Source organism: Stegostoma tigrinum, chromosome 1 (genome assembly GCF_030684315.1).
Source record: "Stegostoma tigrinum isolate sSteTig4 chromosome 1, sSteTig4.hap1, whole genome shotgun sequence".
NCBI lineage: Eukaryota > Metazoa > Chordata > Chondrichthyes > Orectolobiformes > Stegostomatidae > Stegostoma > Stegostoma tigrinum.
In genome coordinates this window covers 71,875,943-71,898,543 of record NC_081354.1, presented here as the reverse complement: position 1 = coordinate 71,898,543, position 22,601 = coordinate 71,875,943, and the positions used below count along the sequence as shown (strand labels likewise).

The window sequence follows — 22,601 nt, the reverse complement described above, 5'->3', positions numbered from 1 at the left end:
CCCATCCCTTCCTCCCACCCCAAGCTGCACCTCCATCTCCTACCTACTAACCTCATCCCACCTCCTTGACCTGTCCGTCTTCCCTGGACTGACCTATCCCCTCCCCACCTCCCCACCTATACTCTCCTCTCCACCTATCCTCTTTTCTCTCCATCTTCGGTCCGCCTCCCCCTCTCTCCCTATTTATTCCAGAACCCTCACCCCATCCCCATCTCTGATGAAGGGTCTAGGCCCGAAACATTAGTTTTTGTGCTCCTGAGATGCTGCTGGGCCTGCTGTGTTCATCCAGCCTCACATTTTATTGTCTTGGATTCTCCAGCATCTGCAGTTCCCATTATCATGACACACCACACAACACCCAGATCTCGTTGTGCTTCCCCTTTACCTAACTTGACTCCATTGAGATAGTAATCTGCCTTCCTGTTCTTGCCACGAAAGTGGATAGACACATTTATCCACATTAAACTACATCTGCCATGCATCCGTCCACTCACCTAGCCTGCCCAAGTCTCCCTGTAATCTCATAACATCCTCCTCACATTTCACACTGCCACCCAGCTTTGTGTCATCAGCAAATTTACTAATATTACTTCTAATGCCTCTGTCTGTATCATTTAATGTATATCGTAAATAGCTGCGGTCCCAGCACCAAACCTTGTGGAACCCCACTGGTCACCGTCTGCCATTTCGAAAGGGACCCATTTATCACTACTCTTGGCTTCCTGTCAGCCAGCCAATTTTCAGTCCAAGTCAGTATTTTGCCCCCAGTACCATGTACCCTAATTTTGTTCACCAATCTCCTATGCGGGACTTTATCAAAGGCTTTCTGAAAGTCCAGGTACACTACATCCACTGGTTCTCCTTTGTCCATCTTCATTGATACGTCCTCAAAAGATTGACTGTAATGCCCATTGTTTTGATATCATGTCATAAGAATGCTATCGTCTGCTTCAAAAAATTATACTTTTAGTATTAATCCTGCATTATACAGATCTTCTAACACTTCGCCTTACTCTTTGCTCATGCTCCCACTTTTATGGTGCTTAGTGGTTAGCACTGCTACCTCACAGTTACAGGGGCCTGGGTTCGATTCCAGCCTCAGATGACTGCAAATTCCACACAGACAGACATTCTCCCTGTGGCTATGTGCATTTCCTCCTGGTGCTCTGGTTTCATCTCGCAGTCCAATGAAATGTAGGCTATGTGGATTGGCCATGCTAAATTGCCCATAGTGTCCAGAGATGTGTAGGCTAGGTGGGTTAGCCATGGGAAATGCAGAGTTATGGGGATGGGTTGGGTCTGCGTGGGATGCTGTTTGGATGGTCAGTGTGGAGTTGATAAGCTGAATGGCCTGCTTCCATACTGTAGGGATTCTGTGAAATAACAGTCCAAAGATGTGTAGGTTAGGTTGATTGGCTATGCTATAGTTGCCCACAGTGTCCATGGATGTACAGGCGATGTGGGTTATCCATGAGAAATGCAGGGTTATCGGGAGGTGGGGGCACTAGTGTGCTGTTTGTAGTGTTGGTGTGACTCGATGGGCCACACGGTCTGCTTCCACGCTGTAAGGATTATATGAACAGGGCACGCTTTCCATTCCTTCTCAGATAATTGCTATTGTCCTCTAGGATTTTTATGGTGCTTCAGTGATCCCAAAGGATAGGCACTTAAAGCACAACTTGACTGTTGTATGATCCCAGCTGATGGTCATTCTGAAGAAGTTAGATTTTGGAGAGAAACCTGGCCTGACAGACCGTTATACTAGCTTTGCAATTTATTTACATGGAGGTCACTGATAAAATTCATAAGAGGCTATCAATGTGTTTTGAACACAAGAACATAAAAGTTTATTGCGCACAAAATGGAAAACAACCCAGTAACTAAATTACATTACAAAAGAGTTCATTGAAACAGACTTACTACAAACATAAGACATAAGGTTTAACCCTTTTAACCTCAAAACAACATTGCAGATACTCAAACATCTGTAGTTCCACTTTAATGTTCCTTGTTCAGTGGCTTCAGCAATTGCCTTTTTATTTTGCTTCCTTTATGGCACACATTTGCATTCACTTGATGCTATTTCATTAGTTAATGCCTCTTCCTAAGACCCTTAAGCTAACACAGTTCACTTATTTCTTAACATGTGTTTGTTGAATGTTTCTTCCTCAGCCTTCTATTTCCGGATCTTGCCTCTTACTGAGTTTAAGCTACTCAGAACCTCTTCTGTTCTGACTATCTTGGAAAATGATAAGTTGCTGTACTGGTACTTACAGGCGTTTTCTCTCTGAATTACCTTCCTTTTTCTGATAGAAGCCTGAATACTCACTAACTATCTGGATGGTTGTGTTAATAAAGTAACTGGTGTAGAAATTTTTTTTCACTTAAGTGACATGTGCAGTGTTGAGAAAGCTGGGAAAATATGGCAAGAAATGAAGAAGTCTGAATCTTGATGTCCCGAAAAATATTTTGGAAATTTCTCCATTCAGCAGCGCATCTCCCAGTGGGATGTTGGGACCTCAGGGTGGGAGTCTCAGGCTGAGGGTTTGGGATCACAATCAAACTCTGACAGATTGGACAACCACTGTACTTCCACACATTGCCATAGAGAGGTCATGACACTTTACTCGCCTCAAAATGGGACCAGTGTAGGTAAAAGTGTGGGAAGCTCAGACATAAAGTTTAAGCCATCACTTCAGAGTCGCAATGTTAAGTGACAGCTACCTTCCTTACATGCATTTGCATCTCTTCACCTCATTTATGACATTTCCAAACTGCCTGTCCTTTCTCGAGAAATTAGAGGCACGAAATCCTGACATGAACGTGTGAGCGGTTACCAGTCAGCAGCAGCTTGCTGCTTTCTACTCCAGGCCTTCATCCAACTCTGTCTTCATCAAATCATCCCTGCATGCTCCATCAACACTGTCTTTCTCCACCCTTCAACTACTTAAGCTGGCATTTGCAAACAACCAGCCTCACCAGTCCCCGGGCAAGGCTCTAGATGGCATACCTAAAATTATTAAGCTCCCAGGTGAGGAAGAGTGAGTTGGCTTCCTCTTCGTCATTCTTACCCTTGGTTGGTCATAACAAGGTTAGTTTTAAAAAGGGCTTCGCTTGTGGATACATTAATGCTTTGAGTAAAGGCAAAATACTGTGGATGCTGGAATGCTGAAAAACCTTAAGTCTGGCAGCATCAGTAGAGAGAGCAAGAGTTGACGCATTTGGTCAGAATACAAAGAGTCATATCAGATTTGAAACATTAACTCAGACCTCATCTTGAACTTCTTAGACAGCCTAGGCAGGAGGGAGGTGGACGGCCAAAAGAACTCCTGCAGTTTCCTGTGTAGAGGTTTCTATGAGCACGCTTTCTGCGGGACTCTTGTTCTGAATGTGCGCCTCTTGTTCTCAGTGCGTGCCTCTTCCCTTGGGAGGAAGGAGCACCTAACATGAGGACATGATTCCCCTTTGCCTTGCCATTTTGCTGTGCGCCAATGGAGTGAGTCATAGACTGCAGATAACTGGCAAATACTAAAGGTGTTGGACCTGGCTTTCCATGGTAGTCACCGTACTTTCTGTGGAAGTCGAAAGATGTGTGCTCACACCACATCTAGTGTGGTGCTGATAACAGTGTTAGATTCTTCCATTCTTTGATCTAGTTTACTGACCTCCTGACAAGCTCTCTTCCTGTTACTGTGTTGGTACATTTGGAAAAAAAATTGGTAATGGCCATTTCCGTGGGGTTTGTCTTCTGCCTGGGCCTGGGCAAGTGCCTGGTCTCTGACACTGAAAAAGAGGACTATCAGAGACTAAGAGCATTTTGTCCTCAACCTCCTGCAAAGAAATGTCAGCGATGGGTTCACTGAGTTGTGCTCCCAAGTCTAATCGAGGTAGGGGAGCAACTGAGGTGGTAGTGTCTGAGTGGGTGGAGGATGTAGGTGAAAACTTTGCTGAGGTTTATCCTCTGAGGGTGCAGTGATTTCCTTCTCCGAGATGGAGGTAAGACCTAGTGTCTCTGGGGCTGACCTTTTTGGTGCAGAGGCTAGCTACTGCTACGAGTGCCTGCATAAGGGAAGTGAGTTGTGTCAGAAGGGTGTGACCTTGTGCAAGTTAAGAATGTATGAGTGTGGGTGGCAATGGGAGAGCTGTGTGCCATAATGAAGCTCACTGCATTGGTTACCCACAGAGGTCCCCAGGCTCCCACAAGTGAGTTCATGTTCATTGGCCAAATTCAGAATTTATTTTGCATTTAGAATGAGGAGATTTATGTTGCCATTTCTTACCAATTCAACTTTTTAACTTCCCACTCCACCCATGGCATCCATCATGTCCAATTCCATCCCCATCTTACTATGTGCTGTTCCCAGACTATTCACCACTCAGGATATCTGCCAGAAAACTGAACCCTTGTGCCTGTGCCAGCTTTGGAAGGATGCTGTGTATCCAGGTAAACACTGGCAATCTGCGATGGTCCTTTTTAGCAACATCATGGCACAGCAGCCGTTGTGCCCACGGCATATGGCTCGTGGTTGACACACGTTTGCACATGCAATGCCGTTTTGTTATTCTTTGAGACTTGTTCAATGACTACCCGACACACAGTTTATCTGTCCTTAGCTACACCCTGCCTAAACACCATCTGTAAGTCAAGACTGCCCTGTCCCCAGTGCCCACTGGATTTTGTTCTGTAGGAGAAATTACATACAGGCAAGGAATCACATGATGCTAAGCGCGGGCTTCTATTTACATGCTGCAAAAGCGAATGCAAACCAAGTCAGTAACGCTTACCATTCACCCCCACAATGCAAACCCAATGTAGTATTATGAATAACAGCCATTTAACAGGCTACGATGGTCTGCTGTACCAGAACCACATCTTCACCAGCCCTGTTGTCTGCTCCACCATGGCCCCTGTGGTCGCAGTATGGGCAGAATTGTATCTATGCCCTGCATCAGTCGCATAGTGTTATGAGCCATTATCACAGTGGGTATTCTTGGTCCCCCAGGAACAAGCTATAAAAGGTAATTGGATCCTCAAGCACACCAGCTACATGAGATTGCTCCAGAATGTAGGAGCCATGGCAACTGCCAGGGTAGAGGGCACACACCTTCAGGAAGTGGTCACAATGGGCACAGATCACCTGAATACTAATGGAATGGAAGCCGTTCCTCTTGATGAGCACTGCAGCATTGTGCCATGGCCATCTCAGTGCCACATGTGTGAGCAATTGATTCCACCCTGTATCTGGGGCAAGCAAGCTATGTTCCTGAATCCTACTGCCCGGGTTACAGCACTGAGCAAATCACATCAAGTGAAATGGCCCGGTATGACCTTACTCAAACAGCATCATCACTGTCCCGATGGATTTGTCGGCGCACAACAGTGAGATTCTCACAGACGGCACCCGTCACTCCCTGGAAGGAGTGATAATGGGAACTACAGATGCTGGAGAATCCAAGATAACAAAGTGTGGAGCTGGATGAACACAGCAGGCACAAGCTTTTGTGCTCCTGAGATGCTGCTTGGCCTGCTGCGTTCATCCAGCTCCACACTTTGTTATCTTGGACTCCCTGGAAGGAGTTGGTAACATACAAGGTCAGAGCAGCTGTCACCTTCATAGCCTCTGGAAGACGTTGGTCTCTCAATCCTGTATTCCTCAGGTCCTCCTCTAGTCTCCAGCACAGTTCATCTGTCCTGAGACATACAGAGGTTGCATTGACACTGCACATGGCTCATCTCCAGCAAATGGAGTCAGTGTCTAAAAGCTCTAATATCTGAGCTATCCAGAATCAGGCTCAGTCATCATTCAACTGTTGATTGAATTCAGGCAGACCGTCATTAAATTTACATTGCAGAGAATGTAGCAGTCATCTCTGGCTCACAGTAGCATCCTTGGAAGTTGCATAAATATTGGACTATCTTTCGTTAGCATTGACCTTTATTTAAATCATTGCTGCTAACTTCAACATCATTGAGATGCCAATTTTCAATTTGTAAGGACCAATGGCGTGGTATAAATTGCTTTTCAGTAGCATTTGAACTCTAAGCATGTTTACTGTAACTGCATTACAAATGGATGATGAAGCAATTGCAATTTGTATGTAGCTGGAGTTTGCAAATACTTAGTTCAAGTATGTGCTGCTTCAAAGTCTGACCATCTAGCCAATGTGGATTCTGGACCTGAAACTGGAACTGGAACCCACCCTGGGGTTTCTTAAGAAAGGAAGGGATTAAATTTTGATCCTTACCTGATATTTCCGGGCATTTCAGTAAAAATCCAACCATATGCACATTGGCACCTACCTCCACTTATTTGGAAAAATTCTGCTGTTAACTCTGTTCCGGTTTCCTTAATCTGCTGAGTATTTAGAGCATTTGGAGTCTTGTAAGTCAATTTAATAAACTAATATGACTTGTGGTTTCACTTCAAGACTGGAACTATGTGCTGAAGCCAGCTAACATGCCCTTCATTTCTGAGACTTGTTTCTATAAATATATAATGTATTTGGCAGCTGATTTTCACTAAAATAAATCTGGAGTTTGTACATATTTATTTTATGTGTTTCTTAAAGCCATGCCAGCCTGGTTAGCTCACTGGTCATGTCTATTTTCAGAAGTGCAGTTTCTTTGCTGAGATTGAGATGAATTAAAATGTACTTACTTTTGATTAAAGTAACGTCCTGGTAAAATGAGGCAATGAATTTGTATTTAAAGGAATGCGATCAACATAAAGCTTGCGAAGCATCACAAAGTTTGTCAGATGGCTTAATCTAATGCACTATAGGTTTGATGGTTTAAACTGCTCTTGCACGGTTAAAAAATGCATTGCGTTATTCCAAAACAAGTATATTATCTTGTACTGCGCTGCATTTGGTCAAACTGACAGCTTTATGTCTCAGATATTTCATTGGTGTCTGAAATACAACAGTGGAAATTTTCATCATACAAACTCTAGCAGTCTGGTTAATAAATCTGAGAGGGTTTGAATAGTGTAAGTAGGTGTGAGCTATAAGATAATATCTCATACGGAAGTAATGGGTTGGAAAGGGCTTGCTTGCTACAAAAGTCTCTAAATAAATTAAAATAGTTGTTGCAAATATGCTATAGAATTAGTAAGTCTGTTAAAATGGGTGATACGTTTTGGGGATGAAAATTCTCAGAATACTTGATCTACAACACAAGTGTTGGTGCTCTCACTCTGAATGTTATGTGTTGATAACTTTTAGAAATTTTCTGAATGCCTCTAGCCATTGTTTGCTTGCTCAAGGTTGATTTACACTGCTTTTCTATCTCTTTGTTTCACCATATTATTAAACTTAAATTGCATTTGCAAAAGTATAGACTTACAATTATATCAAGTCTTTTACGACTACAGGACTTCACAGAGCAGTTTACAGTTCATAAGATAATTTAAGTATACTTTAATTATTTCAATGTTGAAATACAGGAAATGTGGCAGACAATTTGCACACGACGAACTTCCTCAAACAGCAATGAGGTACATCACCAGATAACCTGCTTCAGTTCTGGCAAGTGAAGGATAGATGCTGGCCAGGGCCCTGAGGAGAATGCCTCAGCTCTTTGAATTGTGTTTTAAGATTGGATTGGCTGTGACCTCTGGTTAGTACCTAATCCAAAAGGTGGCACCTCCGATAATGCGATACTGAAGCTGCGCTGAGTTGTCAGCCCGGATACTGCCATCACGTCAACAGAGAAAGAGGTGAATCTTGGTAACAGTGATCCACAGCTGAGTGATATGACTCAAAGTGGATGGAGCACAGGAGATTAGAATTTAGATTTAGTAAATTCTAACACCTAACACTGTCCTGTGCCAGTGGGGAGCTATCTTTGCCATGATTTCACTTTGTGCAATTTCCATTGGCTGGAGCATCCCTGCCTGGGTATCGTATCTAAAATTCATGAGGGTAATAGAGACAAGAAACCAGATGGCTCCAAGGGTCTAAAACCTTGATGTAGAGATGTTGGAAGAAGGAGGAACAACTCAAGGGACCTCATGCTCAGCTAGAATGTGCGTAGTTGATGTCATATAAATGAAGAAGTACTTTCAAAAGTCCTCAGATTCCAGCCCCTTATCATTGAGAAATACATTGCACAGATCCTCTAAGACACCGCGACAACAACAGATGGTGGCAATGCTGAATGGATCCAATAGCAATTACAAATAGTGGGGAGGATTCTGAAGCTACACCCAGCAGCAGGTCAGAGCAGAAGTTGAAAATGTTGAGGACAACCCCACTGATCAGAGAAAGAAGACAGGAAACTTTGAGAAACAAAGTGACTGGCAAAAACACAGCGTGTGAACAAAGTCTCCAATCAGAGTGCGCAATGCAATCCCAGTTTGCAATTTCCAGGAATGTTTAAATCCACATGGCAGAGAAGTGACAAAATTGGCAACGATCATTTTTCCTGCTGAAGAAATGCTTCGTGTTTGATAATGAAAACCAAATAAAGAACAGGTCAGTACTAGTCCCAGTGGGCAGTATTGTGGATGGTATGCTGGCAAAGCAAGGGATGAACAAAGACACTGCCTCTTACAAAGGTGGAATCAAGGCTAATGATTCATTTTGTTGTGCTCAATGAAAATTATAATTCAACAAGCAAAATTTCATCAAAGGGAAAAGTATCTGGCATAAATCATAGACTTGGTTATTAATGACCTTTACTATTTGGCAGGCAATTGTGATTACAGAACATTAAAGAGCAATTTTATCTTGGATGGAATAGCAGTTAAGTGTTTTAGACTCACTATGGACTAGGGCAGACATGATGTTGATTAAGGCTGTACAGTTGGCTATACAGGCTGAGTTAAGGGTGCAGCATTGAGTTTTGAGAGGGAGCAAAATCCCATGAGAAACAGTATTTGAAGCTTTTTTGTTTGGGGTGAAAAACCAAAAGTGCATTGAGACAGAAACAGAAGCTAGAGAACTGTGAAGTCAAAGTATCGGATGCCCATTTAACAGCATCTGCCTTGCAGCAGATAGAAAGTACACTGCAATGTTTGCTCTGTCTGAACTGTAGACTGCTATATCTGTGAGAGTATCAGTCATTTGAAGACGATACTTCTTTTCCATGTGTTTTTAAACCTCAAACAGAGGGAAAAACTCTTTAAAGAGAAATTAGAAAGTAGGCAGGTCACATTTCTTTGGCAAAATCAAGGAAGCAAACAACACAGGGGTCAGTTATGACCAATAATTTTAGTATTGATACAGGAATGGGAGTCACAATTCTTTCTAAAGACAGGAATGATTGAATCAAATAACATTGCAACTATCAATAATTCAACTCGATGGGGCAGGAAGGAATTAAATGGATGGTTAGAGGGTAGCTGAATGCGAGGTTGAAAGACAAAGATAGACACAAATGTCAGTCAGAACCAAATGTTTGTTATTAAGCAGCAGATCATGTATAGATTTTAAATTATTTTTTAAAGTTGAAGATGTCAATGTTGGTGTGTTGCATTATCAAATGCCTTCTGGAAATTGTGCTACCATATATTCACCTGTTTCTCCTTAACGTTGTGTATCACTTATTCAAAGAATTCCAATAAATTAGTTAAACATAATTTTTTTTTACAAAACCATTTTGACACCTGGCCCATATCAGGATCCTCACCTTCATCTTCTTTCTCGGAGATTTCTCTCACTCCTGCAACTCCACCGTAGCTAAGAAAACCACTCTCTGGTGACTGAGATGATGGCGGGCATAGCACACCACTATGATATGGGCACACTTCCTTAGATATACTGCATTCCATCTCCTGAATGGTCCAGGCATTGGAACTTCACCTTTAGGAGGCCTAGGATCTGTTCCTCAATGGCTCTGATTGAAATGTGGGCAACATTGTAACTCTTGATGGAAGTCTCAGGATTTCTTAAGGGTGTTATTGGCTAAGTGTGGCAAGGGTATCCATTGTCACCCAGCAACCATTGTTGTATGGGCAGAGGACTGCTGGGACCGGAGTGGTCCAGGACATGAGTCATGGTAGCCCCCGGATATCTAGCGTGAACCTGCATTATGTGGTTGTTGTGACATTAATGGAGTAGAATTCTTTCCCATTAATATAGACTTTTGGTTTATTATAGAGTGATCTCATTAGCAATGTGGGTGCAATTAATTTGCACCTTGATCCTATTATCAGAGTAAAGCCTAATGTCTCAGCACCTACTGCCCTGCATAGAAAGGGAAAGAGATGAATACTTGGGTTTTTGTGAAGACAGCATCAGTGATTTCCAAGATGTGCCTTTGATTGGAGGAGAACAAAATACCAGAGTTCCCAGCAACTCCCTGAAATTATCCACTGGGAAAAAAAAATCAAGGATTACTGGAATGACAGTGCCATCTAGCCCTTGTGGCAGAAGCAGTTGATCTAGGCATGATTTGATAAGTTGGGACATGCCCTGTTCTATGTCACTCATTTGCAGATGATCTGAACACACTGTTCCATGCAGAACTGCCCTCCTCCTGTGTGATGGCTCTCACCTATGGCCTCCCCCTTTGGAATCTGGGTGCTGGTTAGTGGCAGTTGTTGACATTGTTGTAGCAGATGGAGTTGTCTCTACTTTCTTTTGCAGCACTTCCTTTGTGCTATTAGGATCACAAGAAGAACTACTAGCTTCACCTCTGCTGTGTTTCCTCAGCTTGCTGCAGATCTGTGAAAACAGCGAGTGAAAGCACACAATCTTCGGAAAGGGATGCTTCGTCCCTGACAGCCTCCCGCATCAAGCTCCAGGTTATGCCCTTTATAGAAGAGCAGTGTTGCCCCTTGTAAAGGTTCACACAGTGTGCACTCCATTGGATTCCGCCTTGCTGTGTTTGTTAGGAGGAACACTCCTTATCTCCAACCTCACAGGAGCTTGAGGCATGTGGTACTGCAGGATTACCTCCATGCCTGACAGGAGCTCTTTCCTGTGCACATTAAGAATTCTCACGTCACATAAAGTAGCACAATAATGTGCTCATGTGGCTTTGGAGTGAAACATTTGGAAGGAGGCCATCTGCAAAATCCCTCAGCCCCAGAAAATGAGCTCAGTTATCCTGTCCCATTGTGGGTGGGGATATGGTAGCTGCAATGTGATGGCTTGCAGTCTTTAAGACTGTGTGCCTTGGCTAATGGGATATTAAGTGAATGTGCCTTACTCCATTGACTCTTGCTGACATCAGAGATTACAACATGTCAGTTAGATTACAATGTACTGTAATTAAGTGTTTCATGAGGTGAAGTCAGGATTGGATGGTGTTGGGAATGTTGTGATTCTGCTAAACTGTAAGTTGAAGGCAGATGTAGCAATGTGAATTCATGACTGAAACTTTTAAAATGCTGTGACACTAAAGTGCTTTTCTCCTCAGGTATGTTTTATGTTTTGTACGGTGGGCATCTCTCAGACTTTGTTTTGAAAACAACAATCAATGGCACTAATTCTTCTATGTATGACTAACATGAACACTGAAAGGATAGCAAGTAATTCTCTACTCACCAAAGAATTGTATTCACAAGAAGTTAGCAGGTCAGAAAACTGATGTGCAAGATAAGGCTGTTATTCATCAATTTTATACACCCGTTTGAGAGCTTCCAAAACAAGCTCCACAGCTTAACCTAGATACATCAGGGTGGAAATGAAAGATTTGCCTGTAAACCAAAAAAAAGCCTCATGATTACTGGAATAGTCTTTAGGTGACATCACATTCCAGCCTTGAACTCTGACCTTTTGTAAAGCAAGTGTCACTCAGGATTCCATTCACTTTGGGTGCTGCTTTATTGATATGAAAAGCTAAATACACAGTTGATTTTTGAATCAATGTAGTGAGGCTTAGTTTATGGATTCAGAGCAGTGACTTGCAGACTGTTCATGTGCTTCATGAAATACCTTACATTCTTCATTTCTGTCATGTGTGGTGCTCCATATGTCCCTCTCCCTTGTTTCAGTTGAATCTCTTTAAGTGACCATTAATGTGTCCATTTTATACCTGGAGCTCTGGTTTCTCGAGTTGCTGATGCCCTTGATGGTCCCACTCCTCACTAATACCAAAGCAATATGACCATGATTTAACTTGATCCCCATTTGAGACCATCAAATCCCCAGTCTTCTCCTATTAGATCCAACCTATGATGTTCAATTACCTCATGATTGTTACCATTCCCTAAACCACCAAGTAAAATCGGGTCAGCCTTCAGTCTTCAGCGTCCTGCAGCCTTGACAATGCAATGATCTGATCCTGGATTGTGGATGACCCAATCCATGTCTGAATTGGGCCAACCCCCGGAGAGACTTTGCAGCACAGCCTGTGCTGACCAGGGCCCAACACTCTCCTCAGGATTGGGTTTCCGCAATGACCCTGACTGAGTTTACTTAACCGCTGGAGTAGAGAGATGCAGATACATGGCCGTGTGTCACACTAACTTCCTGACTGATTGATTAATTGTGACCAACAGCACCAAGCTAGAAATGGCACAGCTCTCAGACTGCCTTTTGTAAGCGCACTGAATGACTGGAGTCTAACCTTACTAACTATGTCTCCCCATTTCCTTTTCACATCACCATGCACTCTAATCCCATGCAGTGTTGTTTGCAATGAAAACTGCTGCCATATGCGCTGTCCCTCACACAGCGTGCCAAGTAGCAACATGTATTTACCTTTCTCATTGCAGTCCAATGCTCCTGCTTTGTCTTCTCTGCTTATCCCTCTCTTCAGATCTAATCAGCCTGCTGTGCTTTCTGAGCTTAAGTGCCGCCTGGAACCCAGAAAGCTTATGTTGGTGCATTGTCATTGCCCAACTGGATGGAGCAATGATCCATCATACTTCAGGGAAGTGCCCATTGTTGCTGCAGTGGTTCCAATGAAACTGAACAGAAGGAACAGTACAAAGGTATCAGTAGACACCGTGAAAGCTGTGTACCCAGCCAGGCTTGAGGCAGAAGACTGACAGGATGTTTGCTTGGTTTATGTATTAAGTAGGCTTATGGTCTTATTGCCTTCTGGAAGTTAATTCTAGTGAGCAAGATAATTAATGAGATATAAATATATGCATATAGGCTTCTCACCACTGGATATTGAGAAAGTGATCTCGCCATGAAGGGAAAGTAAACTAAATTGTGAGGGTTTGTTTTGACGGCAAGAGTTTGATTATTGACTTCTCATTGAATTAGTTCCATCAGACCGTAAGACATAGAAGTGAAGGTAGTCAATCCAGCCCATTGAGTTTGCTGCACCACTCAATAAGATCATGGCTAATCTGATAATCCTCAATTCCACTTGCCTACATTTACCTCCCCACTCCCAATCCTTGATTCCCCCATTGATTAAAAATTTGTCTATCTCAGTATTGATCATACTTAATGATCCGGCTTTACCAGGCTTCTGTGGTAAAGAATTCCATAGACTCACTACTCTCCAAGAGAAAACGTTCCTCCTTTATTTCAGTCTGTAATGTGCGACCGCTTATTCCGAGATTATGGGTTCATCAAACTTGACATTACTCCCGGAATCTCAGGGAGTGGAAAAATCATGCTTCTCAGCTAAAAACGCTACAAAGTGCAAACTTTCCAAGCATGTAACCATGGAAGATTTGCATAGCACAGCTGGTAGATGCATTTCAACATTTCACAGAATCCCACGGTGTGCAAGCAGGTCATTCAGCCCATCGAATCCATACTGATCCTCCAGAGAACAGCCCATGTAGACGCACCTCATCCCTGTAACTCTGCATTTCTGGTGACTAGTCCACCTAGTCTGCACATCCCTAGACACCATGTGCAATTCAACATGGCCAATCCACTTAACCTGCACATCTGTGGGCTGCAGGAACAAACTAGAGCACCTGGAGGAAACCCATGCAGATATGGGGAGAATGTGCAAACTCCATACAGTTGCACAAGGGTGGAATCGAACCACAGTCCGTGAGACAGCAATGCTAAACACTGAACAACTGGTAATTTGGTAACTGCTAATACCTATTTGAAATTGCTGAGATGAATGAACTGCATGAGTGACTAAACTGTGAGGGCCTGCCCATTTCAAGCTGCATTCTGGAGCTGATCTGCATTAGTAAGGAGGTATCAAACAGTCAGATACTTTGCAGGAATGAGTATCGTAAGCACGGAAACATAGAGAGATTTCAACCAGAAATTTCAGAGCTGAAGTAGAGTCATATTGACTTTGATTTTCTCGCACAGCTGCTTCCAATGCTGCTGAGTATCTCCAGCATGTTCTGTTTTTCTTTGAGAGATTTCAACTGTTGTGTTAGCCGGACAGGAAGCAGGCAATATCACCAAGGAAGAAGGTTCCTTCCCTGTGTCCTGCCCATTCATGTCAGCATTAGGGACTTCCAGCTCCAGGAAAATGTTTTAAGTGAATTAAAGTCGTCCGATGTGAACTGCCACCGAAATAGTTTGTGCCTTGAAGGATAAAATTAAAAGGCTTTGTGGGATTTTCTTCTGGAAAAGTGGAAATGGGATTGCGAGTTCATGTGGATTTAAACCTCCTAAAATTGTTTTGTCAAGATCCTTACATCATGTGGGTTTGTGTGGTGTCAGGTTGAAGATGATACTTAAAAAATAGAAGCATAGATGTGGGAGGGAGCCCTCTTGGATCTGTCAAGTGGGGAATATAAATCCAGTGGAGGACTGGAGGACCCTTTTTTTTTCTGTTTTGTTTTTATCTTCATTTTTGGAATTCCCCAGCCCGAGGATCTGTTTCCAACCTCTCACTACCTTAGCAGAGGTGACGAGATCCCCACCCACAAACCCCACCCTGGGGAAAGAGTCTACAGGCAGAAGATCAGCTCTTTCAAGAACGTGCTGAATGTTTTTGGGCTGAACAGTGCCCCCAGAGCTTTGGTTTCGCAGGGCAACTCATTGTTGACATCTGCAACCTCCAGTAACCCAGCCCCTTCCCAGAGGAACGGGTGAACATGTATTACCTTTTGCCATCAAGTTGTCGGTTTTTGAATGGCCCTCTCAACAGCCTCTTCCCAAAGTTGTGTGCTCCCTCCCCTGTGAAGAGGGATAAGAGTTATAACTGTTTGCAATGGTTTATGTGGATAGGAGGTGGGAAGGACAATATTTGTGCAAAATGGCTGCGTGCAAATGGGTAACAGAATGAGAGTTGATGGATGTGTTTCCTGCTTAAATGAGTGAGTCATGTACCTGGAGAAAAGTATGTAGAGCCACGAGATGTGTTGGACTGAGGAGATATGTGCAGCAGGATGTTGGGAAGACAGAAAATGGTGCATGGCAACTGACAGCATTATGACACTCAGCTTTCCCATGCTCCTGTGGTCCTGCATCTTGGTGCATTGTCCACAGCTTGAAAGGATCAGAATTCCCGTACTGCTCATCTGTCAGTTCCACGTATGCCTGTTTTCCTAGATAGGTTGTCATCTTGCTCCTCACTTTCTGAATAGTCACCTCACTGTAGCCCCTTAGATCTTGCAGCAGGATATCCAAGTACAAGTGGGAGACCTGGAGCACAGCCTTTTCTTTATGGCCCATGATTGTTGTGGTACTCAAAAACTCGTGTGCTGGCAGCCCTTTGTAATCCACAGGGTGGTTCCTTCGGTTAAAAACCTTCCCTTCAACAGAATGGGTACGACATTTAGTACGGTCTGTCTGGTTGGTCAGCTGAAAATAGGGTTGCTAATCCCATGATTGAGTAAGAGAGCCATGATTAGGCCTGGTCATCGGTTATTCAGGCCCTCAAAGTGAAAACGATTCTACCACTCTGTCATCGAATTAAGTCTGGAAGATTCTGTGCTTTAAGTTCAAAAGTTAGTTTTGCTTTCGAGTTCAAAAATTCTCACTGTTCAGATAAACAGGCAATATTGTAGAACAAGAATACTTTTTGCCATTATTGAACTTCAGCTTGCTTTCCAATATATACAACAAAACTATAGCAGCCATTTTGTCAGACTTGTGAGAAATTTGAAGATTTTGGTGCAGTGGGCCAGTGAAAACATTTGTTTCAAAATATTCTAGCCAACTAGAATGGTTAATTGAATATCTTGAATTAGAAATCAATGTCTGATATAGTCTTTATGGGCATAGCTAAATATAATAGTGAGCCTCAGATGGGCAGAGTTTAACTGTAATCCTGGAATGAGGGTCCGGACAGTAGGGGAGTGCTGGCATGAAGCCAAAACTATTTATCACAGCTGGACTGAACATTCCCCTTTGGCGTACAGCACCCTTTAAGTTTACTGGGAAAATTTGCACTGGTTTTTAATAGGATGAGTCTTTCTTAAAAGAGTTGATAAGGACTCTGCCTGGCATGTGAGAGTCAGTTCACCCCCATTAAGTACCAGCCTTGGATCAAATCATTGGCATGGCACATGATTTACCTTGTAATTTTAATAGCATGTCTTCATCTACTATAGGCTTCATTGTGAAACTAACAGTACTTTATCTTCAAGATAATGAAATGTGAGGCTGGATGAACACAGCAGGCCAAGCAGCATCTCAGGAGCACAAAAGCTGACGTTTCGGGCCTAGACCCTTCATCAGAGAGGTGATGAAGGGTCTCTGATGAAGGGTCTAGGCCCGAAACGTCAGCTTTTGTGCTCCTGAGATGCTGCTTGGCCTGCTGTGTTCATCCAGCCTCACATTTCATTATCTTGGAATTCTCCAGCATCTGCAGTTCCCATTATCTCCAGTACTTTATCTTCTCTCTTTCTGCTTCTATCTGTCTTGATAATTTTACTCTATCAACAACAACTATTTGTAATTCACAGTGTCTTTAATGTAATCATACGGCTCAAGGCATTTTGCAGGAGCATGATCAATGAAAATTTGACACTGAGGCCCATAAAGAGTAATTAAGTTGCTGGTGAAATATTTGATCAAAAGGTGTCTTTTAATGCACGCATCAAAGGAGGAGAGAGTGAAAATGAGATAGAGACATTGGTCTTAAATTATTATCTTGTAATTAGATTGAACAATGAAGTGTATATATCTTGAAATAAATGACAGTAAGGTTTACCTTCAATTATTTACTTTACTTGTGTTGACTCACTTCTGTTCTTAAATTTAAATTGTAGATTTTAAAGAAGTCATGTACTGAGGTTTTGCACGTGGAACCATCTTCTGTATGTGCTGGACGTAAGTAAATGTGCTTGCGATGAGTTATAATACTTGATGGACAATGTGCGGTCGAATGGTGACTACTGTGAAGTCCCACAGTGACAAAACACCAAAGATCAGTATTGCAGTAGACCAACACTCAGGAATTGCTGATAGCCACATAAAACAGAACTTAGACCTTAAATATATGTAAATTAGGTTAGCTAATGCCTGTTTTGGTTCTCCTGTCAAATAATACCTTACAATGAGCATAGGAAAAGATGGGCCTGTTTCATTAACATCTCATCAGTGGTTACAATAGCCAATATATAGAAAAATAGCCAATTGTTCATTTTAATTAACTTATTTTTTCCCTATGAAGCCGAAAGGTAACACAGTATTCTATCCTACTCCATAGTAATGCGATTGGTAGCCCACCCACCGCCCCTTTGCTGAATCTACTCGTCCCAGGCTAGTAGGTTGTTGTTGTTCCAAAAGAAAGTTGGAGTCTAGTCTGCCACCCATTTTCATTTCCAGGCTTCAACATTGGGACCAGATGAATTTTCACTACTATTTTATGAAGGAGAAAGGAGCATTAATAAATGAGGTTCCTTCCTTATCTTTGTTAAGGAGGCCTGCCCACCATATTTTCATTCTAAGGAGATGGCAGTAACGTGAAATTGTGTATGCTGCCTCTGGGGATAGACCTGATGGCGAGGGAGGTGGGCAGCTGGCAAAACCAGAAGGCCCACCTGTATTTAGTGGGATGTCAACAAAGTTGTTGTCTTGACTGACAGGATGACACAGTGGCTAGCACTGCTGCCTCACAGCGCCAGGTACCCTGGTTTGATTCCAGCCTCAGGCAACTGTTTGTGTGGAGTTTGCATATTCTCCCTGTATCAGTGTAGGTTTTCTCTGGCTGCTCTGGTTTCCTCCCATAGTCCAAAGACGTGCAGGTTACATGGACTGACCATGCTAAATTACCTATAGTGTCCAGGGGCGTTTAGATTAGGTGAATTAGCCATGGGAAATGCAGGGTTACAGGGATGGGGTTAGGTGGAATGCTCTTCAGAGTCAGTGTAAACTTGTTGGGCTGAATGGCCTGTTTCCAAACTGTAGGAATTCTATATACAAAAATGTTTATTGAATGACAGTGAGTTAAATTCAAGCAATGTGATTTTTAAAATTCCTGCCTTGTTTACAATTTCTTTTGTGGTCTTGCTCCTCCCTATCTCTTTTTCACCAGCTCAACAACCCTCTGAGAAATCTCACCTCCTTTAATTTTGGTCTTTCACGTATCCCTGATATTAATGACTCCACCATCAGAGGCTGCACCTTTAATTGCCTATGCATTAAGCTCTGGAATACCTTTCCTAAACTTATCTTTGCCTGTCTCCTTGACTTTACTCCTTTTAAGACACTACATAAAAGCTACTTCTTCAACCAGCTTTTGGTTCATCTGTACTTTTGCAGCTTGCCATCATGCTTTATTTATAAATGGGTATGAAGTACCTTTTTTTTGACAAGGTTGAATATAGGGGATGCATGGAATGGACTTTGGAGATTGGATATCTTGGGAGAGTTGGAATTGGAACTGGAAGAGGCTTAAAAATGTGTGGAAAGGGGATGATATGAGATGGATGAAAGGAATGGAGTGATTATTGCATAGGAAAGTGGAATGACTTGGGTCAGTTGTTTAATTAAGTTCTGTTTCAATAAAGGTGCTGTTTTTACTACAAATGTTTTATGGATCACTACTAACATTACAATAATATGAATTCTACAGCGTGATTCATTCCAGTTTTGTATGGTAAATTGAATCCAAATACAAAAGGAATCATTCAAAACCTAGCCTCTAGGTGTATTTCTGAGCTTTGCATGGGGTAATAAATAAAACAAGTTTATTCTATCACAAAGTACAGGTGCTAGTGCAAAATTAATAGCATGCAATTGAATGTAGACAAGAAGGATAAGTAACAATGCAAAATTCTACATATTTCTTTTTCATCATGGGTTTGGGGAAAGGAAGTTTTCAACTGAATGTCCAATGTCGAAAATCTGAAAATTTATCAATAGAAATGACTGATTTTATGCCTCTCTATCTTCTCCAGATACGTGCAAGTGTCTTTACGATACAGTGTAAGATTGCTAATAAACTAACTTTGTAGTAAAGGCAATTTTGCTTCATTCTCATTGTAGCAGGGTACAGCTGTGGTTCAATGCTCCTCTTAAAAACTTTTTGAATAGTCTGGGCTATTCATAAATTTTCTGTGATGAGCTCTGCAAAATATTAAGAATTTATAGTGTGTTTTTCTGGTCGCCACCGTGCAGGAAGGACATGAAGACTTTGGAGAATGTGCAAAAGAGATTTCCTGGAATGTTGCATATTATTATAAGGACTGATTGGACAGATTAACATTGTTTTTGCTTGAACGTCAGAGGCCAAGAAATGATAAGATAGAATTCTGAGAGGCATGGATAGAATGCTTAGTCAGAGTCTTTATTCTAGGGCAGAAATGACAAATACTAGGTTGCATAGATTTGGGGTGAGGGGGGTAAAGTTTAAAGGAGATGTGCGAGGAATGTTTTTTACATAGGGGGTGGTAGGTGCCTGGAACCTGTTGCCAGGGGAGTTGGTAAAAGATGATACATTAGTGAACTTTAAGAGTCATTTAGACAGATTTACATGAACAGTCAGGGAATAGAAAGATACAGATCATGTGCAGACAGGCTGGATTGGTTAAGAATCGTGGTCGACACAGACAGTGGCCTGTGTGCACTGTTCTATGTTTTGTTTGTTTGGGAGTAGGGATATTTGAATTTCTGTCACTTCCTTCTTGCTCAATGCTAAAAAATGATGCAGATAATTTTGATAATGGTTGGTCTTTTCTAACAGTCAATATTATAGCTGCCTGTTGTACATTTTTCCCAATTTTCATTTCTGTTGATGGCAGGAGAAATATATAATGACTGGTTGGTTTGTGATTTTCCCAAAGATAAAAATACCTTTGTGACATATAACCTACGCCTCCCAGTTGTAGGATGGGCTTTGTGGTCAAACCCTCTCTGTTTCACCCATGTAATTATGGTAGATCGGAAATCTTATTCAACTTTGGAGTAGGTTTGTTTATTTGATATTTTCTGTTCTAGCAATTTAGAAATAAAGCAGAAAATGCAGAAAATGCTGGAGAAATATTCTGTCATGTTGCTTTCAATGATTTTCGTTAATTTGACCCATGATCAAATGGCACAATTTTTAGAGTAATTTATCAAACTGATTCCTTTACCCTAATGCTCACAACCAGAGCTTACTCTTTGTGAATCAGAAATTATGCTTCTTTTATATTGTGCCCTTCCTGACCGAGTAGCTTGACTGTTATGTGGGCAAAGATTAAACATGATGCAATAACACTCTGTGAATCATTAGAATGTTAAAACTGAGATTGGGAGTTTGTACAGACTCTTTGCCAGTGCACTTATGAAGCACAAAAGAATTCAGCAAATAATATTAAAAATGCTATTTAAAATTACCATTAGCAAACTATGTCACGGGTTAATTATCAATTTTGTGAAAAAGTAAGTCCTTGAAAATGTCCAAGTTTTAAACTGATATGTTACAGAGACATAAAGATATCCAGCACGGAAACAGACCCTTTGGTCCAATTTGTCTACACTGACCAGATATCCAAGATAAATTTAGTCCCGCAGTTCTGAGGAAGAAATGTTAACCCTGTTCTCTCCTCCACAGATGCTGCCAGACCTGCTGAGCTTTTCCAGCAAATTTGTTTTTGTTCCTGATTTACAGCGCCCACAGTTCTTCTGGTTTTTATAAATCTAGTCCCATTTGCCAGTACTTGGCCCACATCCCTTTTAGCCCTTCCTATTCATATGTCTTTCCAGATGCCTTTTAAATGTTGTAATTGTACCAGCCTCCACCGCTTCGTCTGGCACCTCATTCCATACATGCACTACCCGCTGCATGAAAAAGTTGCTCTTAGGCGGCTTATATCTTTCCCCTCACCTTAAATCTGAGGCCTCTAGTTTTGGACTCCTCCACTCCATGGAAAAGTTCTTGCCTATTTACCCTATCCATGTCCCTTGTGATTTTATAAACCTTTATAAGGTCACTCCTCAGCCTCTGACACTCCAGGGTAAATAGTCCCAGCTTATTCAGCCTCTCCCTACAGCTCACACACTTCAACCCTGGCAACATGCTTGTAAATCCTTTCTAAAACCTTCATAAGTTGATAAATGAAAATGAAAGATCAGTTCTCAAAGAAAGTTTCTCTTCCTCCCCCGTTTGGCCTGAGCTCAAGGAAATGCAATAATTTTGTCATTGCCAGGGATGGTGATGGAGGCACATACAATCAGGGCATTAAGGGACTTTCAGATAAGTACATGAATATGCTAGGAATGGATGGATATGGACCAATGGTAAGCAGAACGGATTAGTTTCATTTGGCGTCATGTTCAGCACAACATCGTGGGCTGTACAGTTCTGTGTTCTATATTCCATACTCCTCGGTATCAAGTAGGAACAGAGATAGTTGAGGACTACCTTAATTAGAATATATATTCTCCCTTGGCAATGGTCAGGAATTAGACATGTTGGTCTAGCTGTGGTTTCAATAAATTGTAATATTTATTGCATAGAACTAAGTAAGATATTGACACTATGTTGTGCATGTTCAGTATAATCAAATTCTCCTTTACTGTGATTTGGTATTTCTGTACTTACAGAAGAATTCAAAGTTGTGCTCAGAGGAAATGGATTCACAGCAGGAAAAGGCATAGATTTTATCTTGTGTAGATACTACATAAATGCTTCAATGATTATAAGTAAGTATGTCTGCACATCTGTGTTAATTTCAAAATATTGTTACTGATAATCACTTAGCTTTATGGGCATTTTCATGTTTCAGTATTCACAGTAGTGATCATCAAAGCCTGAAAGCTACAGCAAGGAAATGGTTATAACTTAAGGAACCACAAGTTTATCCTTTTGGGTCAAAAGACACTATGGTTAAATGTTTTGCAAAGTTTTCTCTGGCTATTGTAATTCAGAGAGCTATGTGCTTGGTAGAGCAGTCCTACAGCTTGGCTTTGTCTGTAAGGAATGATTCCATGAGTATGAATATGTCCCAGATGCCATCATGTCCATGACTGGGTAAGTCCTGTCTTACTGGCAGATCAGGCCAATCAGAGGGGTGACTGAGTAGTGTATAGTTGAGAGGGTGTTGCTAACTCTTCTCCATATGAGGTCTTAAGGCATTAGGCTGAACCATGGGAAAGGAAGCCTTCTGCAGATTAACTAACACCCCATCCACATCCACCTCTACCTCGATTGATGAATCACTACTCTTCCGTCTTGGGAAAAATCATGCAAGTGGCAATAAGGAGTGCAAGGATCCAGAATGTGCACTGGGTGAGGAATCTTCAACATTCATCACCAAGAGTGGTTGAGTAGCAGCGCTATTAACCGAGCTGGCTAAAGGACATTGCTGCTAGTAGTCACAGGCAACGAGGGAACC

General features: G+C 42.0%; 1 protein-coding gene across 1 annotated transcript in view; it reads left to right on the top strand.

The window, feature by feature from the left end:
• antxr2a (ANTXR cell adhesion molecule 2a) overlaps positions 1-22,601 on the top strand; it is a 221,671-nt gene that overhangs the window by 52,021 nt on the left and 147,049 nt on the right. Inside the window, exons 8-9 of the mRNA XM_048540764.2 lie at positions 17,049-17,109; positions 21,811-21,909. Coding sequence (XP_048396721.1) covers positions 17,049-17,109; positions 21,811-21,909 — 160 coding nt within the window. The remainder of the gene's footprint in view (positions 1-17,048; positions 17,110-21,810; positions 21,910-22,601) is intronic.